This window comes from Anomaloglossus baeobatrachus, chromosome 2 (assembly GCF_048569485.1).
Source record: "Anomaloglossus baeobatrachus isolate aAnoBae1 chromosome 2, aAnoBae1.hap1, whole genome shotgun sequence".
Taxonomy (NCBI): Eukaryota; Metazoa; Chordata; class Amphibia; order Anura; family Aromobatidae; genus Anomaloglossus; species Anomaloglossus baeobatrachus.
In genome coordinates this window covers 645362233-645385411 of record NC_134354.1, presented here as the reverse complement: position 1 = coordinate 645385411, position 23179 = coordinate 645362233, and the positions used below count along the sequence as shown (strand labels likewise).

At 42.5% G+C, this 23179-nt stretch overlaps 1 protein-coding gene across 3 annotated transcripts in view; it reads right to left on the bottom strand.

Annotated features, from left to right (window-relative positions):
- LOC142291969 (inactive dipeptidyl peptidase 10-like) overlaps positions 1 to 23179 on the bottom strand; it is a 352241-nt gene that overhangs the window by 93934 nt on the left and 235128 nt on the right. For all 3 annotated transcript variants that reach the window (XM_075336956.1, XM_075336955.1, XM_075336957.1), the window contains exons 11-13: positions 22386 to 22509; positions 18497 to 18535; positions 8594 to 8692 (exon numbers count right to left, since the gene is read on the bottom strand). In XM_075336956.1, the coding sequence (XP_075193071.1) occupies positions 8594 to 8692; positions 18497 to 18535; positions 22386 to 22509 (262 nt within the window). The remainder of the gene's footprint in view (positions 1 to 8593; positions 8693 to 18496; positions 18536 to 22385; positions 22510 to 23179) is intronic.

Below are 23179 nucleotides of genomic sequence, written 5' to 3'. Positions count from 1 at the left end.
GCATTGGGCTGTTCTTGTGCTCCAAGCTATGCAAATATACTCCTGGGCTGGTGGAGGAAACCGTTGTTTTTTCCGGTGAAAGGAAGTGGTGGCAGGATAAGATAAATACTTGGTATCGATACATAGATGATGTGCTTGTCATCTGGACGGGTATGAAGGACGAGTTCGGACAGATGGTAGAGGAGTTGAGTATCAATGATTTCAACCTCAAATTCACATTTGAAATTAATCAGCATAAAATGCCATTTCTGGATTTAGAGATATCAGTGGATGAGAGTGGGGCTATTCAGACTGAAATGGTCAAAAAATCAACAGTGACGAATAGCCTCCTTCTCTGGGATAGCCATCATGCCTTGCCTCTTTGGAAAGGTATTCTGAAGTGGCAATATTTAAGAGCCAGGAGAAATTGTTCCAAAATTCACTCCTTTAGGACTGAGGCATTAAATTTACAGAGGAGATTCAGAGAAAGGGGTTACCCCAGGGAAAAACTTAATAAAGCTTTTCTTAATGATTTGGATAAGAAAAGGTATTCTTTGTTAACCCAAAAAAGAGGGAGGACATCTCCGGGGAAATTAGGGACATTGGAACTTTCAACTAACAAACAGGCCAAATTTATAGGGTGTTAAGAAAGTATTGGGGTATCCTTAGGGCAGATGAGGCAATAGGAGATATGATACCGGAATGTCCGAAAATAACATTTAGGAAAGGTAGATCAATTGCAGATCGTCTAGTACACAGTCACTATAAGGGAACATGGCAGAACAGGGGGATTTGCGGCACATTTAGATGTGGCAGATGCTTCTTTTACAATTGGTGAATCAATCCAAATTGTTTGTGAGTGCTTCCTCTTTTATAAGTTTTTTTTATGAGTGATTATGCCAACTGTCTGACATGGAGAGTTGTCTATATGGCCACATGCACGTGTCGCCTTAATTACAAAGGGAAGACCCAACCCAACTAAGACAGCATATTGGGGATCACATGGGGACATATACGCCATAAATGGGATACCTCAATATCTTGTCATATGAGAGCGTTTCATGGAGGAGATGAGGGAGTTCTAACTTTCTGTGTGCTGGAGGTGATCAAACAGAGTGACAGAAGGGGGAACTGGGACAACAAGATTCTCCGTAAAGAAACGGAATGTATATATTGCATGGAATCCATAAAGCCTAGAGGTCTGAATGAGACCCTAACATTTGGATGTTTTTGGAATAGAATTTTGGAGATGGGACCATGTTAGTCAATTGGGACCTCCTGCTGTGGGGGAGTTTCTTCTTCACTGTAAGAGCTTTATGTCCTTATTTGAATAAAGGAAGTATGATGACATAAGCTCCATGAGCTGAGTTATGTCTATTTATTAGGCCTAATAAATATACTAGATGGTGGCCCAATTCTAACGCATCGGGTATTCTAGAATTTATTGTGTAGTTAATGTATGATTTTTGTTATATATATATATATATATATATATATATATATATAGATGTTGTTGTGTGTAGTTGCCAAGTGTTTGTGTAGGGCGCTGTAAATGTTCTGGATGTTGTATGGGTGTGGGTGTCTGTGAGAGAGGTGTTGTTTTTGTGTTGCGTTGTGTGTGTTGCGTTGTTTGTGGAGCGCTGTGTGTCTGCAGCATTGTGCTGTGTGTGTTGCGCAGTTTGTGTGGGTGTGTGTATGTGGGGTGCGTGTGTGTGTCTTGGGGGAGGTATGTTTTGTGCTGTGTGTGTGTTGCACGGTGTGTGCATATATTTGTGTGTGCCGCAGTGTTAGTGTGTTGGGTGTTGTGTGTGTGCGGCGTTGTCTAGTTCATAAGTGAGGAGGGTGTAGTGGTTGTAACTCATGAGAGGTAATGGCGTAGTATAGTGTAGGAAGTGTGGAAGCCATGTACCATAATATAGACAGTCTAGGGCAGAACTGGGCAAGGGGACGTGGTGCCGCAACTCCTGCCTGGTGGGAACTTTCAAAATGACACACACGCGCGCCGAGCTGATGACATCAGGGCGCGCGTGTGTCACAGAGAAAGGTGCCAGGCAGGGAACAGAGGAGAGATTCCTGTGTTCCGCTGCTACACTGTGCGGAGCTTCAGGATCTGTCCTCTGTTCCCTGCCCGGCACCTTTCTCTGTGACACACGCGTGCCCTGATGTCGTCAGTGTGGCACGCGTGTGTGTCATTTGAAAAGTTCCCGCCCGGTAAGAGAAGCGGCACCAGCCGGTACCTGTACAGAGAGAAGCAGCGGCAGGGGCCCCTACAAGAACAACAGCGGCACAACCAGGGCCCGTACCAGGGAAGAAGCAGCTCAGCGGGGGGCCCGTACGGAGGTGCCTGAGGAGGGGACAATAAGGAGGGAGAGGTGAGTGCTGACTAATAACTTGAGGACAGGACAATGGGGGGGTTAAAGGGGGGTAACTGGTGACTAATATTTGGGGTGTAGTGATATAGTATATGGGAATGTAATGATGTAATTTATTACAGGTGCAGTATATAGTGATGTAATTTATTACATGTGCAGTATATAGTGATGTACAGTCATTTATTACAGGTGTAGTATATAGTGATGTAGTTTATTACAGGTGCAGTATATAGTGATGTAGTTTATTACAGGTGCAGTATATAGTGATGTAGTTTATTTACAATCACAAGTTCATTAAAGTTCATCATCTCATCATTAATTAATGCTGTAATTAGGTCCTCCATATTGTCATTGAATCTGTGTATTGTTTAACTTACTGTTTGTTTATGAAGGGGTAGTATATATACTATATACAGTATTGGGGAGAATTGAGTTAATTATATTAGTCTGGCCCTCTAAAACCATCCCAAGTTCTCATGCGGCCCCATGGGAAATTTAATTGCCCACCCCTGGTATAGGGGGTCATATTTTTTGTGCAGGGATTAAAGTGAGGGACAGTTATTTATTTTGGGTGCTTATTTAGGGTATAGAATGGGTGATTATTTTTATAAAGACGTTATTTTTAAAGGCACTGTGTCGTGATGTGCTGCAGAAGAGCAGAGAAGATGGAGGTCTGCAGAGACGAGCTGCGGATGTGAAGTCATCTTGGCATCAGGACCTATGAGGTTCCGAGGTCTGAGGCTGGATAAATGCAGGTTTTAAGTGATCGCTGATCTATATCCAGCAGATGGTCAGTGGTTTAATAGCTGCTCAGCCTGTGACCGAACTTTCATGTGCACAGTACGATCTTTAACATGATCGTCCTGTGCACATAGAATAGCATTGTTCTTGGCAGCGTGTGTTCCCAGGACAATGTGCGGCCAAGAAAGATATTTAAAGGCGTCTGTCATCCCCCAAATTCATGCCAGGTAGATACAGTGAACCTAATAATGAAAAATCTTCCATTTAGTTATTTTTTGCAGTGAGGGGGCATTGTGCACTTTTGGCACGGCCTATACCATAAACAAAAGTGAATCTTTTATCAAATGCTAAAGTTGAGCTGTATACACCAGGTATGATTTCTGTATAGGCTGTATACATCTGTGTGATTTCTGTATGAGCTGCATACACCTGTGTGATATCTATATGAGCTGTATATACCTGGTATGACTTCTGTATGGGCCTGTATACACCTGGTGTGATTTCTTTATGAGCTTTATACACCTGGTGTGGTTTCTGTATGAGCTGTATACACCTGGTATGATTCTCAGTATGGGCTGTATACACCTGTGGTGTGATTTCTGTATGAGCTGTATACACCTGGTATTGATTTCTGTATGGGCTGTATAAACCTGGTATTATTTCTGTATGGCTGTATAGACCTGGTATGATTTTTCTATGGGCGGCATTCCCCTATTGTGAATGTTTGTACAGGGTGATCGGCATTTTGTGGGTAACAGATTTCCTTTTAATCATAAAAATGTCACTATACAAGCAAATATTTGCTCTTTGCATCGGGTGATTGACGACTTGTTGAGGTAGACCTGATAATCCGCAGCAGTGTAAACGCACCTAAAGTGAGACTTAATGTTTAGAAAATTATTTTTATATCTTGTTAGGGTAATTAATTTTGAACAGATCTGAGGGGAACCCGGTCCCTAGTCCCCCCACAATTGCGCCAAAGACCTATTAGAAAAGTGCAGGAGAGCAGACAGAGCAGCCGTGAATTTAGTAGGAGTCAGAGTCCTGTCTCCTGAGCCGTGCACTTTCACCTATGGGAGTCTCAGGACCACATTACTGCACCCAGTCTAAGAATTAATGGACCTTTTTTATGACGCTTCTTTTGAGAATCATAGAGCATGGTGCATGCTGGGATACTCAAAAGAAGTGTTATCATGGGGCAGGGCTGCTGCAGTCACTGCCACAGCCTCTGTCCCTCCCTGAAATGAAGTGTCATCAAGGGGCAGGATAGGAAATTATTAATGCAAGTATATTAAAAAAAAATTACATTTTGGCACTAAATAGATAGGGGTTTAGAATTGAAAATTACTTTGCCTTCAGATCAAACCTTTAAGTTACTCTTTAAATGTTTACTAGTGCGGCTACTAGCAACTAATCAGTACTGTGGTACCTGTATGGTCCATAGTTTGATGATCGCTAGTAACAAACAATTTTAATCATCTCCTTACTATTGTTAAGGTATACAAGTTTATATGACCTTTGTATAACGTTGGTGACGTGTCATGTATTGACGGTTGTTCTCAGGCTGTATTTCTGTACTGACAATTGTTCTGGTGATACAGTCATGTACTGACAGTGGTTCTGGTGCTCTATTTCTGTACTGATGATTTTTCTGGTGATGTAGGCATGTACTGACTGTAGTTCTGGTGATGTATTCATGCACTGATGTTTGTTCTTGTGATGTAGTTATGTACTGATGATAGACTTGGTACTGTACTTGCGTACTGATGGTAGTAGTGGTGAATTATCAATGTAAATGTTGTAATCTTTAATTTATTAGACATGATACTTGATGATTATATGTTCATTGTGCCGGGCTGATAATACAGCCATCTGAGTTAGGCCACATTTCTCAGGTTTACAAGTGTTTAACTAATGCCTCCATACATAGACAGCTGTCTGATCATTCGGCCAGCAGCTATCTTGCCAGACTCTCCCTTACGCTGTGGTCACATCAGCATATGACTATGTGCGCACGTGTGCGCTCTGCACCGCACCTAAAAGGTGCGCTTCAGAGCGAAGCTGAAAAGCTCCGTTCTGAAGCGCATGGTGCCGGCAGAGAACGTGCGCTCTGCATGCTGCCTCTCCCTATAGACAGCATGCAAATCGCACGGAAGAAGTGACATGTCACTTCTTAGAATGCAGCGATTCGGGCAGCAGCCGAATCGCTGCGTTCTAATATGCCACGTGCGCACGGCTACTGCATAATCTCCATAGACTGTGCAGGGGACGCAGGATGCATGCAGTTACGCTGCACTGCAGATCGCAGCGTAACTGCATGTAATACGCACACGTGCGCACATAGCCTATGGCATCCTATGCAAAAGTATCAGATGCGATCTGCTAATGTCCCTCGGCTCATGCTCTGCTGCAATCTTGTCATTGGATCACAGTTGCAGAGGAGAGGGAGAGAATGGTCTTTCCATCTCCTACATTGTCAGCTGATGCGTATATCGCACTGCACTCATAGACTTGTATGGGTGCAAGTGATCCAAGACTCGCAGACAATCGCAGCATGCTGTGGTTTTGTTCCTCAGTCCAATTACGGCTGAGGAAAATCTCGCAGATCTGAGTTGCAGCATTGTCTTACATGGGGCCGAGTGCAATGCGAGATTTTCTCACATTGCACTTCTGCGAGTCATACGCCAGTGTGAACGTACCCTTATACAGGATTGCTCACTTTGCCGAGCACTCCTGTATTCTCTATAACAAAGCCGCTGCAAGACATTTCTGGAGGTTTATCATTTAGAGAATATAAGGATCTTCAGTCCTAAATCTGACATGATGGATCCTTATCTCCCCAGACATCATCAGTCAGAGGCAGCCATATACATTAGACTATGGGCCGAATCTGTCGATATTAGCGAATTCTGACACCTTTAGTCTATGTATGGGAGGACGTACCTACTATTTAAAGGGTAAGGGTACACAATGTCTTCTAGACGTCCACGAATGCCATGGGTTTTTCAGGCAGAAGATGCTTCAGGACACACCGGTGTCTTTTGTGCTAAAGCTACTCTTTTGCTTCTTTTCTGACATCTTTTGGGGACCGTTTTTTTAATTAAATTGTATTAAATAAACCAGTAAGCGTCTTACAAGCAGAAGTTGTCTGAGGAATGGTCGGGTCACTTCATTCAACTGCTTCACATTTTTGGAAACCTGAAGCAGTTAAAAAGTTCAAAAGCCAGAACACATGAGCAGCACATCATCTCTACACTGCAGGGTATATAGCCAGGCTTTTTAGAGTTTATTTACTGCTTTTTCAGGCTCATAACGGAACAAATCCACCTGAAATAGATGTTGTGTCCACATACCCTTAGGCGGGCTTTGCACACTATGACATCGCAGGTGCGATATCGGTGGAGTCAAATCGAAAGTGACGCACATCCCGCGTCGCAGTCGATATCATAGTGTGTAAATCCTTTTTGATACGATTAACGAGCGCAAAAGCGTCGTTATCGTATCATCGGTGTAGGGACTGACATTTGCATAATTTTCCAGCAGTGACAGGTACGATGTTGTTCCTCGCTCATGCGGCAGCACACATCGCTGTGTGAGAAGCCGCAGGAGCGAGGAACATCTCCTACCTGCGTCACCGCGTCTCACGCCGGCTCTGCGGAAGGAAGGAGGGGGGCGGGATGTTTACGTCCCGCTCATCTCCGCCCCTCCGCTTCTATTGACTAACTGCCATGTGACGTCGCTATGACGCTGCACGACCCGCCCCCTTAATAAGGAGGCGGGTCGCCGGCCAGAGCGACGTTGCAGGGCAGGTGAGTGCATGTGAAGCTGTCGTAGCGATAATGTTCGCTACGGCAGCAATCACAAGATATCGCTGCTGCGACGGGGGCGGGGACTATCGCGCTCGACATCGTAGCATTGGCTTGCGATGTCGTAGTGTGCAAAGTACCCCTTAGTCTGACCGTCGGGGCGGCAGGAACGCAGCATGTAGCGTTTTTTGACCAGCGGAATCCTTTGTTTTCCACTGCGCATGCTCAGCTCTTCTGCTTAATAATTGAAATCAATGTTTCTCTCTCTCTCGGCGGCCGAACGATCAGCTGATCGCCCGGCGGCTGGCCTTTGAGAGCGATCAGCTGATCGCCCGGCAACTGTGAACAATCAGCTGATCGCCCAGCGGCCGGCTTTTGTGAGCGATCAGCTGATCGGCCAGCTTTTGAGAGCGATCAGCTAATCGCCCGGCAGCCGGCCACCTGGTGATCAGCTGATCTTTCACAATAGCCGGCTGGTAAAACAGTAAAAAAAACAATGGATCGTTGTTTTGCAGTATCAGTCACATCAGTTGTACCACTATCTGCAACGCATCCGTTGCATCAGTCACACAACTGATGGTGACGGATGCAAAACAACATGTGAAAGCAGCCTTACCAGTAGGGGCGTTACAACTTAAAGTGCCTAGGGCAGCATGAATGCCAAAAACAGCCCTGGGTCAGGACTAGGTTTTAGACAGTTCAGGATTTAAACAAACATCCAGTAAGGCCGGTTTCACATTTGCGTTGTGAGGCCTCTGTCACAGTGGATTGTGTGAGGCATGTGACGGATGTGTTGCAAATAGTGTGCTAATAAAGGTAACGGATTCCTTTAAAAGAACATTTTGCGTGTTTTTTTTTTTTAATGTTTCGCCGGGAAAGCAGATTTGCGGTCGGGAGGAGAGAGAGAGAAGTGACCGCAAATCCCCTGAGTGACTGCAGTGAGCCACGTGATCAGCTGTGCCGTCACTCAGGTGACCCGCAGCCACAGCTGAAATCCTCCACCCGAGAGCTGTGTCCGCGGGTCACCTGAATGAAGGCACAGCTGATCGCGTGGCCTCATAACTCACAAATGTGAAAATCCTAACTGCCACCTGACCACCTGGATTGTACCCAAGACTTAACTTTGCCAACATCAGTAAAGGTGCAGAAAGAAAGATCTGGTGTGTGTGTGATAGTTATTGTTATCAAAGGTACAGCTCTCACTATGGACTTCGTTTGCCTGAACATGGGGAGCCGCACATCAGTGGTTTTGTAGAAACTGGTATCAAGACTCGTGTGGTAAGCTTCCTCCTGTGTGTAAAATCTTTATCCTTCCCAAGGGCTCCGGGGACATCGCTCCACCTACGGGGAGCGTGACAAACTAGCTGCATCTTCATCACCCCGGAGGTCTGCAAGCAGCGCCGGTAATATTACCGGGAACCGTAGGTGGCGTCACAAGACACTTTTATTTTATTTATTTTTACTATTTTTTTCACCAGACTTCTTTTAACTGCCACCAGGGTCACGAGACCGGGCACAGCCACCTGTGACAATCCCCTGAAAACTAAAAGCCCGTGATCAGGTACCCCACGGCCCTGGGTCAGGCATATACCCGTCAAAAGACTTATTTTGGTTTTCATGCTTTTTCCATGATGCTATCAAAATACAAGAGTCTAAGCATTCTAATGGACATTTTATTCATATATAAATTAGTACCTGTGTGGAGAACATGGCGATATGCACATACTCCCTCTGTCCTCCTTGCTTCACTGGTACCAAGATAAAGGTAAAATCTACCGAAAACACAGGAGCAGCCTGCAAAAAGATCTAATTGTTAGGCTTTATTCAGGACATACATGTTCTATAAGTATTGTCACGGCTAAAGTCCGTACACATTATAATCTATGAGACTGTTATTTTGCTGACCAAGTTTTCCGTAAAATATCTCAGAGACTTTTTCATTGTTTATTCAAATTGTAGATCGAAATAACCTATATAAGTCTATGGGTCTGTGAAAAATCACACCTTGACATACAGTACATATGAAGTTCATGTGCTGCCTGTGATTAACATTGCAATGGGTAGGAGAAGCTTTGTCACTTTTTATTTATCAATGAAAAATCACTAATGAAACACTGATTGTAAAAACTGACAAACTGATGAAACAATGAAGAAAATTAGATCCAAAACACTGATGAACAATGGCCCTTTGCGAGAACGTCTTGTAGTAACACAGGGAATCAAAGCTTCGGATGAATCCTTTAGCATAACGCACTGTACTGAAGTAAATTCTGCAGTTATTTAAGCGTAGAAGAAAGTAGGACAACAATGTTCATCCTCAGATTTTCAGTGCACCAGATGCAGCATTAAACTAATTAAAATGGTGCCACAGGGATCGCATGGCTCGCACTGCACCAGCTTGTCTATGGAGGTTTGATTATTAGTAACTTAATTTTTCTCATCTACATAAAACAAAACTGTTTTATAATGAACGTTTTTTCTTATCCTGCCTTCTTTATAGAGTGATTTAAAAGATGATTTATTACAGGGATTTTCCATTACATAATTATTAATAACCTATCCTTATGATAAGGGTTACGGACCTTGGAATAGATTAGAAGAAACGTGCTCCAGCTCACCACTCTGGTGTGTAAGTCTGAGGAGTAGACCAGCTGATCCTGCACGGAAATGCCAGGCACAAGGGGATAATAGCAGATACAAAGTATCGAAAATCCAGCGGATCCGCTGGATTTTCGTTATTTTGTATTTGGTATAGATTAGGTACGTCAATATGTCCGGATATATAAAATTTCAAATAAAAGTTTTCCTCATAAAGTACTTAGTGATGGGCGAGCACTAACATGCTCAGGTGCGCTGTACTCATAACGAGCAGTTGGATGCTTGGATGGGTGCGAAACGAGCACTTGAGTATAATGGAAATGCAAATTGCTCCTTGACCTTCTATTATTTCTGCTTGGTTTCCATCAATTCACTTTAGGACCCTGCAGAATTCCTCAGCCTTTCAGCTGCTTTTCATCAGCACTTCCCTTGTTGTTTTTATATACCTTCACTTCCTATTACTCTGTGCTGGTGATAGCTCTTATAGCCTTAACAAGTCTTCAGTGCAAGCAGTCGGCTTGCATACATCTGGAGGAACTTTATAGTTTATGCAGTTCCTCTCCCTGGATCATCTGGTGATACGTTATTCATTCACTTGCCCCGTTTGTTATCCCTGTGTCTTCTTTAGAGCTTAGTGGGGTTGACTAAGCGCTCATCCCATCCGCTCCCTACCTATGGCCTACTTAAGAGTTAGCCAGGGTCAGGTATCTGACTGGGTGCATTGCTGCGGAACCTATCTAAGCCAGGGCCCAGCGGTAGGCTTTGTCAGGGGTCGCCATCAATCCCTTCCCTAGAAAAAGGGTTTCCCTTCCATTTCGTCATTCGCTTGGTACTTTCCTAGTATTACACAGGGTAGTGCTCGCTCATCACTAATACCATCTCAACTATTACATTATTGGAGTTATATAATGAAGATAACTGAATTTTACATTAAAGCTGGCCCTCCTGTGAGATGATGTACATTTTTACATACAGAAATTGAATGACCAATGTCCTGCCTTGGCAGCCTGCTAATAGTCATTCATAGCAATTTCTGTTACAACCCCTAGAGGTCGTTGTTATTCTTTTGAATTGCTGAGTTTCCCTTTAAGATAAATGTATTCTGGGTAAGGAACGCCTCCCTGAGCTGAGAATAAGCCTGCAGCCATTTTCTCCTTGGATTTGTTAGGAAAGGACCTGCTGATTCACCTCTCTGTAAATTCACCCCTGCCTAGTATAATCCGGTGAGCAAAGCAAATTACATGTGTTAGTGATGGAATCTTACATGGAATATTGTAGTAAATGCATTGTACATTGTAATCCTACATCTTAGTCCTTGCCTTGTTTGTATAGATAAGAATTTCTATGTATTGCAGATGCAGTGACCTTTCACCTACATTCTCATAAGAACTGTATCTCATGTACTGTTATGCTATGTTAACTCTGTATTAACACTGTACTGACTGTAATCATTTTCTTGTTATAGTTTTTACCCGTACTCCATATTCCGTATACCGTATTCACCTGCATCTTGGATATACCGTATTCAACTGTATCTTGGATATTCCTATATTCACTATATATTCCACGTATACTGCAATCAAGTTCACGTTACCAGCAAATAAATCAAGGCTACTGAATTCAGTCTGTTTATTTGAAATGTGAACGAGGGTTTAGCTGTATGCCGGAGATTCATAGCGTTACGTGAAAGAAGGCAGAACAACCAACATGAATGGACTGGGTCCACTACAATAATTCATCACTCCTATACTATTACTATCGTTGTGACACCACCACATACAGGGGACATAATATCCCATATGCCAGACGAATGCCCAGGTGGTTATGCCCCAGGGAAGCATCATGTTGTGGGCCATCCCTACAATTACAGTCATGGCCAAAAGTTTTGAGAATGACACCAAAATTATATTTTCACATGATCTGTTGCCCTCTGGTTTTTAATTGTGTTTTCTGATGTTTACATCACATACAGAAATATAATTGCAATCATATTATGAGTACCAAAAGGTTATATTGACAGTTAGAATGAGTTAATGCAGCAAGTCAATATTTGCAGTGTTGACCCTTCTTCTTCAGGACCTCTGCAATTCTCCCTGGCATGCTCTCAATCAACTTCTGGATCAAATCCTGACTGATAGCTGACCATTCTTGCGTAGGCAATGCTTGCATTTTGACAGAATTTGTTGTTTTTTGTTTGTCCACCCGTCTCTTGATGATTGCCCACAAGTTCTGAATGAGATTAAGATCTGGGGAGTTTCCAGGCCATGGACCCAAAATCTCTATGTTTTGTTCCATGAGCCATTTAGTGATCACCTTTGCTTTATGGCAAGGTGCTCCATCATGCTGGAAAAGGCATTGTTTGGCGCCAAACTGCTCTTGGACAGTTGGGAGAAGTTGCTCTTGGAGGACATTCTGGTACCATTCTTTATTCATGGCTGTGTTTTTAGGCAAGACTGTGAGTGAGCCGATTCCCTTGGCTGAGAAGCAACCCCACACATGAATAGTTTCAGGATGCTTAACAGTTGGCATGAGACAAGACTGGTGGTAGCGCTCACCTCTTCTTCTCCTAATAAGCTGTTTTCCAGATGTCCCAAACAATCGAAAAGGGGATTCATCTGAGGAAATGACTTTACCCCAGTCCTCAGCAGTCCACTCCCTGTACCTTTTGCAGAATATCAGTCGGTCCCTGATGTTTTTTCTGGAGAGAAAGTGGCTTCTTTGCTGCCTTGCTCAAGCAGTCTCCGCCTCACACTGTGTGCAGAAGCACTCACACCAGCCTGCTGCCATTGCTGAGCTAGCTCGGCACTGCTGGTAGTCCAATCCCGCAGCTGAAACAGTTTTAAGATACGGTCCTGGCGTTTGCTGATCCTTCTTGGGCGTCCTGGAGCCTTTTTGGCAACAATGAAAGTTCTCTCCTTGAAGTTCTTGATGATGCGATAGATTGTTGACTTAGGTGCAATCTTTGTAGCTGCGATACTCTTCCCTGTTAGGCCATTTTTGTGCAGAGTAATGATGGCTGCACGTGTTTCTTTAGAGATAACCATGGATAACTGAAGAGAAACAATGATACCAAGCACCAGCCTCCTTTTAAAGTGTCCAGTGGTGTCATTCTTACTTAATCATGACTGATTGATCGCCAGCCCTGTCCTCATCAACACCCACACCTGTGTTAATGGAACAATCACTAAAACAATGTTAGCCGCTCCTTTTAAGGTAGGAATGCAATGATGTTGAAATGTGTTTTGGGGATTAAAGTTCATTTTCTTAGCCAATATTGACTTTGCAAGTAATTGCTGTTAAGCTGATCACTCTTTATGACATTCTGGAGTATATGCAAATTGCCATTAGAAAAACTTAAGCAGTAGACTTTGTAAAAATTAATATTTGTAGCATTCTCAAAACTTTTGGCCATGACTGTAGATGGAGCTCATATGGCTGTCTAGCAGCTACTGAATCTGGCAACTGCACCCCTTGTGATATTACCCCTTCAACGGTGACACCAGTTCTGCCCAGCAATTTCGCAATTTACCTTCTATTAAAAATCTTCTCAATTCTCAAGAAAAGAGGGATTTTTAATTTTATAATTTTATGCTTTACACATTTTTGCCTAGATCACAGGCTTGCACTGCAGAGGTGGCCGAGCTCCTGGACAAAAGTCAAGCTAACAGGAACATCGGATCCAGCCAACTTCAGTGCTACTGCACTCCTCCAATGCTCCAGAGGCAAAGCTGCCTGATATAGCAGCCTAGGAGAGTGCACAGTTCAGGCCAGTGGTGCAACCAAGATGTGATACGAACTGTCAAGAGCACACCCCTCTTCAGCAACCAGGAAGCCAGGAGGCAGGGAGCGGTGCGTTCATAAATAAAGACCTTGAGAGTGACAACTCATTTTATGAAGGAGACACTACTTTGTGACATTGTGGAAGGTGCTTGTTCCAGTGCTCGATTTATCCTGTGGTACTAATCCCTATCCATTAATAAAATATCCCGAAAAAGTAAATGCCAGCATTTCTTTATGCGGCAATAATTTTTATACTTGGGATGTTTCATCTTTAATGTGTAACCGTCGTTTTAATTAAGAAAATAATTAATACACATGAAAATAAGCAACTTTGTGACATATCTTATCAGAGAAAATTGTTCCTTTCTAATCCAGGAATGATCTTTCCTTTTCAAGATTCTCAATTCCTGTGAAATGTCTGTATTCAGTGAATATAGAATTTTATATTACTAAGATAGGAGACGGCATTTACTACTGATAAGATTCTATTGTAGAACAGTGGGGCTGAGAGGAGGGAGGAGCTACATGCAGAGGGTGGAGCTAGAGGTGTAACATATATCACACACGGCTAGTAGGTGCAGCAGGTACTATTAGGCCAAGACGTAGATGCGGAGCGGTGGTGTGGCTTTTCTGTGGTGTTGTGAAGTTTGGGGTGTCACGGTGTTCCTACCTGGTTCCTGGTGCTCCAAACCTTTCCCAGGGTACATCTGTATGAGGTAGATAGTAATAAGGCAGAGACCGCACCTTGTATGAACAGTTCAAATGCTTTACTGGATAACACTAGGATGAATTACATCTTCTGGAACATTTAGCTGTGACACTGGATTTCCATACAGGCTTTGGTTAGTTGGCAGCTGGACTGTACTCTGCTATGGGAAACCTATAACTGCGGTTTGGCCTTGCTGCGATGGGCTCTGAAGAGACTGTCTGGCAGGTACAGGACATTATCCGCACTTGTCCCCTGCTCATCACTTCCAGCCCGGCTTGTCTCAACTGCCAACTGTCATCTCTCCCTCGTTACCATAGTGACCAGCCTATAAAGATATTGATCAGACATCCTCCAATACAGTCCCTTGCCTACACTTATACCACCACCTGCTGGTCTCCAGTGGTATTACAGAGCAACAACTTACAATAAATTTGACAGAATGACACCAGGCAATATATCATATTATAAATTATTCTACAGACTCCTATGAATGCAGAAACTTTTGTAATGGCTCCTTTTGGGTCATTACAGAGGCAGAGGGAGGAGCTAGAGGCAGAGCTCCTTATTCCCTTACTCACTTCCATTCTGCATGGAATCTCATAAAAACGAACTGCCATCTCCTATCTCAGCAATATAAAAGTCTGTCTTTACTGAATTCAGACATTAGGGTGCTTTACACGCTGCGACATCGCTAGCAATAGCTAGCAATGTCGTGCGCGATAGCACCCGCCCACGTCGCTGTTTCGTCATGGGGTGATCGCTGCCGTAGCGAACAATATCGCTACGGCAACGTCACACGCACATACCTGCTTAGCGACGTCGCTGGAGACACTGAACAATCTCTCCTTTAAGGGGGAGGTTCGTTCGGCGTCACTAAGCGGCCGCCCAATAGCAGAGGAGGAGCGCAGATGAGCGGCCGGAACATGCCGCCCACCTCCGTCATTCCTCGTTGGTGGTGGACGCAGGTAAGGAGATGTTCGTCGTTCCTGCTGTGTCACACATAGCGATGTGTGATGCCGCAGGAACGATGAACAACCAGCGGCATGCACCACCAGTGATATTATGAAAAGGAGCGACGTGTCAACGATCAATGATTTTTGACATTTTTGCCATCGTTGATCGTTGCTTCTAGCTGTCACACTCTGCGATGTCGCTAACGACGCCAAATGAGCGGCACAAACACCGTTACCCCGACAATATATTGTTAGCGATGTTGCAGCGTGTAAAGCACCCTATTACCTAGGAATTGAGAATGAAAAAGTCCAAGAAGAGAAAAAAGCAAATTTGTCTGATAAGATATATTACAAAGTTGCTTATTTTCATGTGTACTATTGATTTATGAAATAAAATTTAAAATGATTGTCACACTGTAGCTAAGGCCTTTCTCAACTATTATACCATGGCAACTAAGTAAGCATACATTACCTAGAATATTGATTTACTCAGTACAGAGCACAGGCTGTGGCCTATCCTGTGGTATCCGGCTATAGAAGGTCACAGCATTTAGCTGCCCAAACTGCTGTCTGACTTTCTATCATTCCTGCTTGTTTTTTATCCTTTACCCTTTAAGACCCTGGGGTGTTGTTCAGCCTATCAACTGCTGTTCATCAGTACTTTCCTTGTCTATATATACCTTCACTTCCTATTACTCGGTGCTGGTGATATTTGATACATCTTTTTCAAGTATCCAGTGCAAGCAGGCAGCTTACATACATCAGGAGAATCTTGGTGGTTTTTGCAGCTTCTCTTCCTGAGACAACTACAGATCATTTGTTTGTGTTTTTCCCTTGTTTGTTATCCCTTTGTGTCGTTTAGTAACTAGTGGGGTTGGCGAAGAGCTCATCCCATCCGCTTCCAGCCTAGGGCCCAAGTCAGAGTCAGCTTAGGGTTAGGTATCCGGCTCGACGCATAGGTGCTCATTGAATATTCACTGCACTCACCACAGACCCGGAAGTAACAGTAGCGTCGGGGACAGATAAGTATACCAGCTCATGCTGTCCGTGTGCTATCCACATGTCACATGGATAGCATGTGGACAATACATATAGAACAAACATACGCACCTTCCCCACTGACTGTGCAAAATGTTTGTGTTTTGCACGGATGTGTGAAAGAGGCCTTACAGAGATTTAGACAAATTTGTAAACAATATTTGAGAGAAAAAGGCCTTGCGTGTTTATAGAAAAAGTCTTAGATCTTTGAGTTCAGTTCAATAAAAATGGGAGAAAAAATAAGTGTTGTGTTAATAATTTTTGTTTAGCATATACGTACACTGCTCAAAAAATTAAAGGGAACACTCAAATAACACATCCTAGATCTGAATCAATGAAATATTCTCATTGAATACTTTGCTCTGTACAAAGTTGAATGTGTTGACAACAAAATCACACAAAAATCATCAATGGAAATCAAATGTTTTAATCAATGGAGGCCTGGATTTGAAGACACAAAATGAAAGTGGAGACAAGTCAAAATGAAATTCAAAACAAGACAAAACAAGACAAAATTAAAGTGGAAACAAGTAGAAATGAGGATCGGTATTGTGTGTGGCCTACACGTGTCTGTATGATCTCCATACAACGCCTGGGCATGCTCCTGGTGAGGTTTCAGATGGTTTCCTGAGGGATCTCCCACCAGACCTGGACTAAAGCATCCGCCAACTCCTGGACAGTTTGTGGTGCAACGTGATGTCGGTGAATCTACATGATGTCCCAGATGTGCTCAATCGGATTCAGGTCTGGGGAATGGGCGGGCCAGTCTATTGCTTCAATGCCTTCATCTTGCAGGAACTGCTGACACACTACAGCCACATGAAGTCTGGCATTGTCCTGCATTAGGAGTAACCCAGGGCCAACCACACCAGCATATGGTCTCACAAGGGGTCTGAAGATCTCATCTTGGTACCTAATGGCAGTCAGGCTACCTCTGGTGAGCACATGGAGGGCTGTGCGGCCCTCCAAGGAAATGCCACCCCATACCATTACTGACCCACTCCCAAACCGGTTATGCTGAAGGATGTTGCAGGTAGCAGATCGCTCTCCACGGTGTCTCCAGACTCTGTCATGTCTGTCACATGTGCTCAGTGTGAACTTGCTTTCATTTGTGAAGCGCATAGGGTGCCAGTGGCGAATTTGCCAATCCTGGTATATTGTGACAAATGCCAAGCATCCTGCACTGTGTTTGGCAGTGAGCACAACCCCCATCAGTGGACGTGGGGCCCTCATGCCATCCTCATGGAGTCTGTTTCTAGCCATTTGTGCAGACACATGCACATTGGTGGCTTGATAGAGGTCATTTTGCAGTGCTCTGGCAGTGCTCCTCCTGTTCCTCCTTGCACAAAGGCGGAGATAGCGGTCCTACTGCTGGGTTGTTGCCCTCCTACAGCCCCCTCCACGTCTCCTGGTGTACTGGCCTGTCTCCTGGTAGCTCCTCCATTCTCTGGACACTACTCTGACAGACACAGTAAACCTTCTTGCCACAGCTCACATACATTGATGTGCCATACTGGATGAGCTGCACTACCTGTGCCACTTGTGTGGGTTGTAGAGTCCGTCTCATGCTACCACGAGTGTGAAAGCACAACCAACATTCAAAAGTGACCAAACATCAGCCAAAAAGCCTTGGTACTGAAATGTGGTCTGTGATTGCCACCTGCAGAAACACTCTTTATTGGATGTATCTTGATAATTGCCAATAATCTCCATCTGATGTCTATTCCATTTACACAACAGCATGTGAAAATTATTGTAAATCAGTGTTGCTTCCTAAGTGGACAGTTTGATTTCACAGAAGTTTGACTAACTTGGAGTTATATTCAGTCGGTTAAGTGTTCCCTTTAACTTTTTGAGCAGTGTATATAGGTAAAACAAATGTAAATGAAAATGTCTATCCTTTAAGTCACGATAACTAAAGGCTTTTTCTAATGCATTAAAATAAAATTGATATGGATAAAAATAGGGAAAAAAATCTTCTATGCTTACTTTCTAAATTCTATATTGCTTCGTGTTGCACTGTACACATTGATACATTGTTTGACCCTATGTGAACCAATCTTTAATAGTGATGCGTGACAAAAATGTATTTGGTGTGGCCATCACTCCTATGATTATATTAATTTATATATAATTATGTATTTAACTATAATTTGCACTTTAGTTTATGAATAAACAAGGAAAAATTATATCTCTATGAAGAGTCTGTGTGAAGAAGAATATCTACATTTCTGCCAAAGAAATTGGCAAGGAATGTGGGCATCTGAAATTTAAAAGATGAGAATATTTTATGTCTTTTATTTTTTATTAATTTTTTTCTATAATTCATCTGGCCAACAAAAAGGATAACAAAAGGGAAGAAAATAACATACAGTACACGAGTTGACAATATAAATGTTGTAGGAAAATTGCAAAGGAATAAAACAAACAAAAACAATTTAAACATTTTCAGGCATTTTAATGTAATTGGAAAGCAAATAAATACAAATTTGCAGTATAAGATACTTGAGGTGTGTTTACCTGGCTGCTGATCCACACATCTGAGGAGGTTCTGTATTTCTAAACATAGAAGAAGTAATAGCATTTTTATATTGAACAAGTGCCAATTGTTGGAGTGCGTGTGATGGTAACTGCCCGGTGGCAATATATGGAGATACTTATGTTTCTGCTGACAATAAAGCATTTCTTGAGAGCTATGAGATCTTTGATAGACAAGGCTGCATTGTCGTCTTGTGTTAGAGATGAGAACTGGGATGATCTGGAGATGGCCATGCTGATGTCGATGATCACTAGTGATAATGGAAATAAGTTTTCATTGTTATTATTTAAGGTATTTCATATGTGCGAGAAATCATATGGAATAATGAGCATGATGATAGTTAAACACAATAATTTAGTCCTGATACTAAATCGATATATAGGCATAGGCAACGCTAGAGAAATATGAGGAACATGTGGTCAAGTTTCATGTGTTGTTTTTTTTTTCGCACAAGCATATTCTTCGTAAACTCCTCAACATTGAAATTGCAACACCGATGTTATCTAACTCAAAGAAGTATCATGTGTCTGATACTAAGTTCTGCAAATTATCAATTTTTCAAGCACCTAGCTTCAGTTTATGGCATCTAGGTTGAAAGCAAATATTGTTTAGCCACATGAAATGTCAAAAATCAGATCAAGACTTGTGGAATGATTGGATGATGCATCCTGTTCTTGAGGTGCCAATTATCATCACTGATAAGAACACATATTTGAATATTATCTTTAAAGGGGTTGTCCCAAAAACCTTTAAAGGGTCAGCGTGCCATTTCCTGGAAGTGCCTCTCAGCCACCCACTGAGAGGCACTGGGTCCTTAAGGCACTCTCCTATTAGGGGAGGGGCCTGAGCAACGCTATTAGTTAGGTAATGGTTTGTTCCCTAGCCAGATCAAGATTTTGTATTATGTTTCTAATGTTTATTACAATTACCCCAACGGAAGATATCAAGGAAAGAAGTAGAACCATGTTCCTAAAACTCCCAGTGTTTCCTAACACTTTTGTACAGTATATAGGACAGAAAACATGTATATAATGCAATGCACTGAAAAATGTATACAGCGGCTTTCCGAGGCAGCTGCCCCAGGCACAACATTTTGTGGGCATTTGCTGTCTCATCTTTATGCGAAAGTGCTGAGCTACATCATGAAAAAAAAAATCCAAATGAGGGTTTTCTATTCAGCTGGCTGATCTAAGAATGCACAGACATATATTAAGTCAGTCCATTCCACAATTCTTACAAAGGCTTTATATAGAGTTCTGAAAAAGGAATGAAAAAGAGTGACATATACTACTACTGCTACTTATTCATCAAAAAACATGACTGTAGATCACAACAATGAGAAACTTCCAAGGGAAGCTTGAATTTTTCATATATAATTATGTTTTGTTTGTTTTTTTGTTATTTTTGCTTATTTTTTGCTTCAAAATTGCCTTTTTCTGCTATTTGCCTCTTGGACTACAAACACTTACTATACAACCTACACTATCGTGAAATGATAACTTGCTAATTACAGCACGGTGGCTCAGTGGTTAGTACTGCAATCTGCAAGGAGTTTGTATGTTCTCCCTTTGTTTACGTGGATTTCCTCACGGTTCTCCAGTTTACGCACACACTCCAAAGATATACTGATAGGGATTATAGATTGTGATCCCCAATGGGGACTGTGCTGCTGATATACAAGGGCATCGCAATAAATTAAAATATCAACAAAAAGTTAATTTATTTCAGTAATTCAGTATATAAAGGAAAATGCATATATTATATAGAGTCATTACACACAGAGGGATCAATTTCAAGTGTTTATTGCTGATAATGTTGATGATTATGGCTTACAGCCAATAAAAAGCCAATAGTTATTATCTCAGAAAATTAGAATATTATATAAGGCCAACTGAAAAAATGATTTTAAACTCAGAAATGTTGGTGCCTACTGTATGTACAGTAAATGCACTCAATACTTGGTCCGGGTTCCTTTTGCATTAATTACTGCATCAATGCTGCATGGCATGGAGGAGAATCAGCCTGTGGCACTGCTGAGGTGTTACGGAAGCCCAGGTTCCTTGGATAGCAGCCTTCAGGTTGTCTGCATTGTTGGTTCTGGTGTCTCCCATCTTCCTTTTGACAATACCCCATAGATTCTCTATGGGGTTTAGGTTAGGTGAGTTTGCTGGCCAATCAAGCACAGTGACATTGTGGTTATTAAACCAGGTATTCGTACTTTTGGCAGTGTGGACGGGTGTCAAGATCTGCTGGAAAATGAAATTTCCATCTTCAAAAAGCTTGTCGGCAGAGGGAAGCATGAAGTGCTCTAAAATTTCCTGGTAGATGGCTGTGCTGACTTTGGTCTTAGACCTACACCAGCAGATGACATGGCTCCCCAAACTATCACTGACTATGGAAACTTCACCCTAGACCTCAAGCATTTGGATTGTGGCCTCTCCACTCTTCATCCAGACTCTGAGACCTTGATTTCCAAATGAAATGCAAAATTTACTTTCATCTGAAAACAACACCTTGGACCACTGAGCAACAGTCCATTCCTTTTTCTCCTTGGCCCAGGTAAGACGCTTCTGGCATTATCTATTGGTCATGAGTGGCTTGACCAAGGAATGCGACAGTTGTAGCCCATATAATGGATATGTCTGTGTGTGGTGGTTCTTGAAGCACTGACTCCAGCACCAGTCCACTCCTTGTGAATCCCCCCAAAATTTTTGAATGGCCTTTTCTTAACAATTATATCAAGGCTGCAGTTATCCCAGTTGCTTGTGCACCTTTTTCTACCACACTTTTTCCTTCCACTCAACTTTCCATTAATATGCTTGAATACAGCACTCTATGAACAGCCACCTTCTTTAGCAATGACCTTTTGTGGCTTAACCTCCTTGTGGAGTGTGCTAATTACTGCCTTCTGGACACCTGTCAAATCAGCAGTCTTCCCCATGATTGTGTAGCCTACTGAACCAGACTAAAGGCCACGTCTCACTAAGCGACATCGCTAGCGACATCGCTGCAGAGCCACGGTTTTCGTGACGCAACAGCGATCTCGCTAGTGATCTCGTTATGTATGACATCTAGCAACGACCTGGCCCCTGCTGTGAGGTCGCCGGTCGTTGCTGAATGTCCTGGACCATTTTCTTCAAAGGTGATGTCCTGCTGGACAGGACGCATCGCTATGTTTGACGCTGTGTGACAGGGTCCCAATGACAGCAGAGATCGTTATACAGGTCGCTACTGTGACCTGTATCGTTACTGAGTCGTTGGTAAGGTCTGACTGTGTGACATCTCACCAGCAACTTACCAGCGATCCTTATCAGGTCGCATCGTTTTTGGGATCGCTGGTAAGTCGCTAAATGTGACGGGGGTTTAAGGGACCATTTTAAAGGCTTAGGAAGCTTTTGCATGTGTTTTGTGGTAATTATTCTAATTTTCTGAGATAATGACTTTAGGGTTTTCAATGACTGTAAGCCATAAGCAAAAACCTTAACAGAAATAAACACTTGAAACAGATCCCTGTGTGTAATGACTCTATACTATGTGTTTCCCTTTTTATACTGAATTACTGAAATAAATTAACTTTTTGATGATATTCTAAATGATTGCGATGCACTTGTATGTAAAGCGCTGTGGAATTAATGGCACTATATAAGTGAGTAAATATTATTATAAATATTATTACTTTTATTATAATTAAATTTGAAAGATGATTTATTTTCCACCACAAAAATGACATCTGCCATTATGTGAATAAGTTAAAATAATGAAAAAGTAATTATAGAACTTTCTTTGATTTTAGACAGACAGATATATTATATTTCGCCATGGATTACATAGGAGCATAAATACTATCAGAAATAAAACTTAAGTACTCGCCTCCACACAGGTACCTGTAGTTGTATCACACATTGTCAGAAGAGACAGGTTCTGCGGACGGTTTAGCCATTGCAAAGCAAGTTGAGTGTTAGTTAGCCACATTACTAACGTAATATAGTACTCCCTAGAAGAAAAAGAATCAATCAGAATCAAATACATGAGCAAGCCAGACCTATTAAAATTTGAAAGGAATCTGTCAGTAGGATCAACCCTCAATTAATAATTTTCTGTTTGTTCACAGTAAACATCTGGTCATTGCATACAGCAAACTCTTAGTTGATAACCACGGTGTGGGAAAACCTACATACATTCTACTATAGTTTGCCAACGACAATTGAAAATACAGGAACTTGAACAGTGGCAAATGGGAATCTGAGCTTTCTGAGTATGAAAAATACATATATTTTTAACAAAAACTGGAGGGAAAAAAGGGAAGGCTTGGCATTTCGAATAAAATCCAAATCTTCAAAATTAATTGGATAAACATGTTAAAAAACCACCAGGATGGACATGACAACTATCAGGCTACCACCAGGGGAGGCTGGAGCTCTGCAGGAAAAGACACTATACAGAGCTGAATCAGCATGGAGGTGGACACACAGTGTGTGCTGGAGCACTGTCCTGCAGAGTCACCCAGAATACAGAGGCCATGGGGCGTGCGGGGGATGGACAGGCAGGCCAGGTCATACACAGTACGGTAAGAAAGAAGACTGGAGGAACGAGCAAAAACGGGGTCGAGGTCATGCCGAGGTCAGTACCAGAGGAAGCAACCGAGTGGGGAGGTAGGAGAAGGG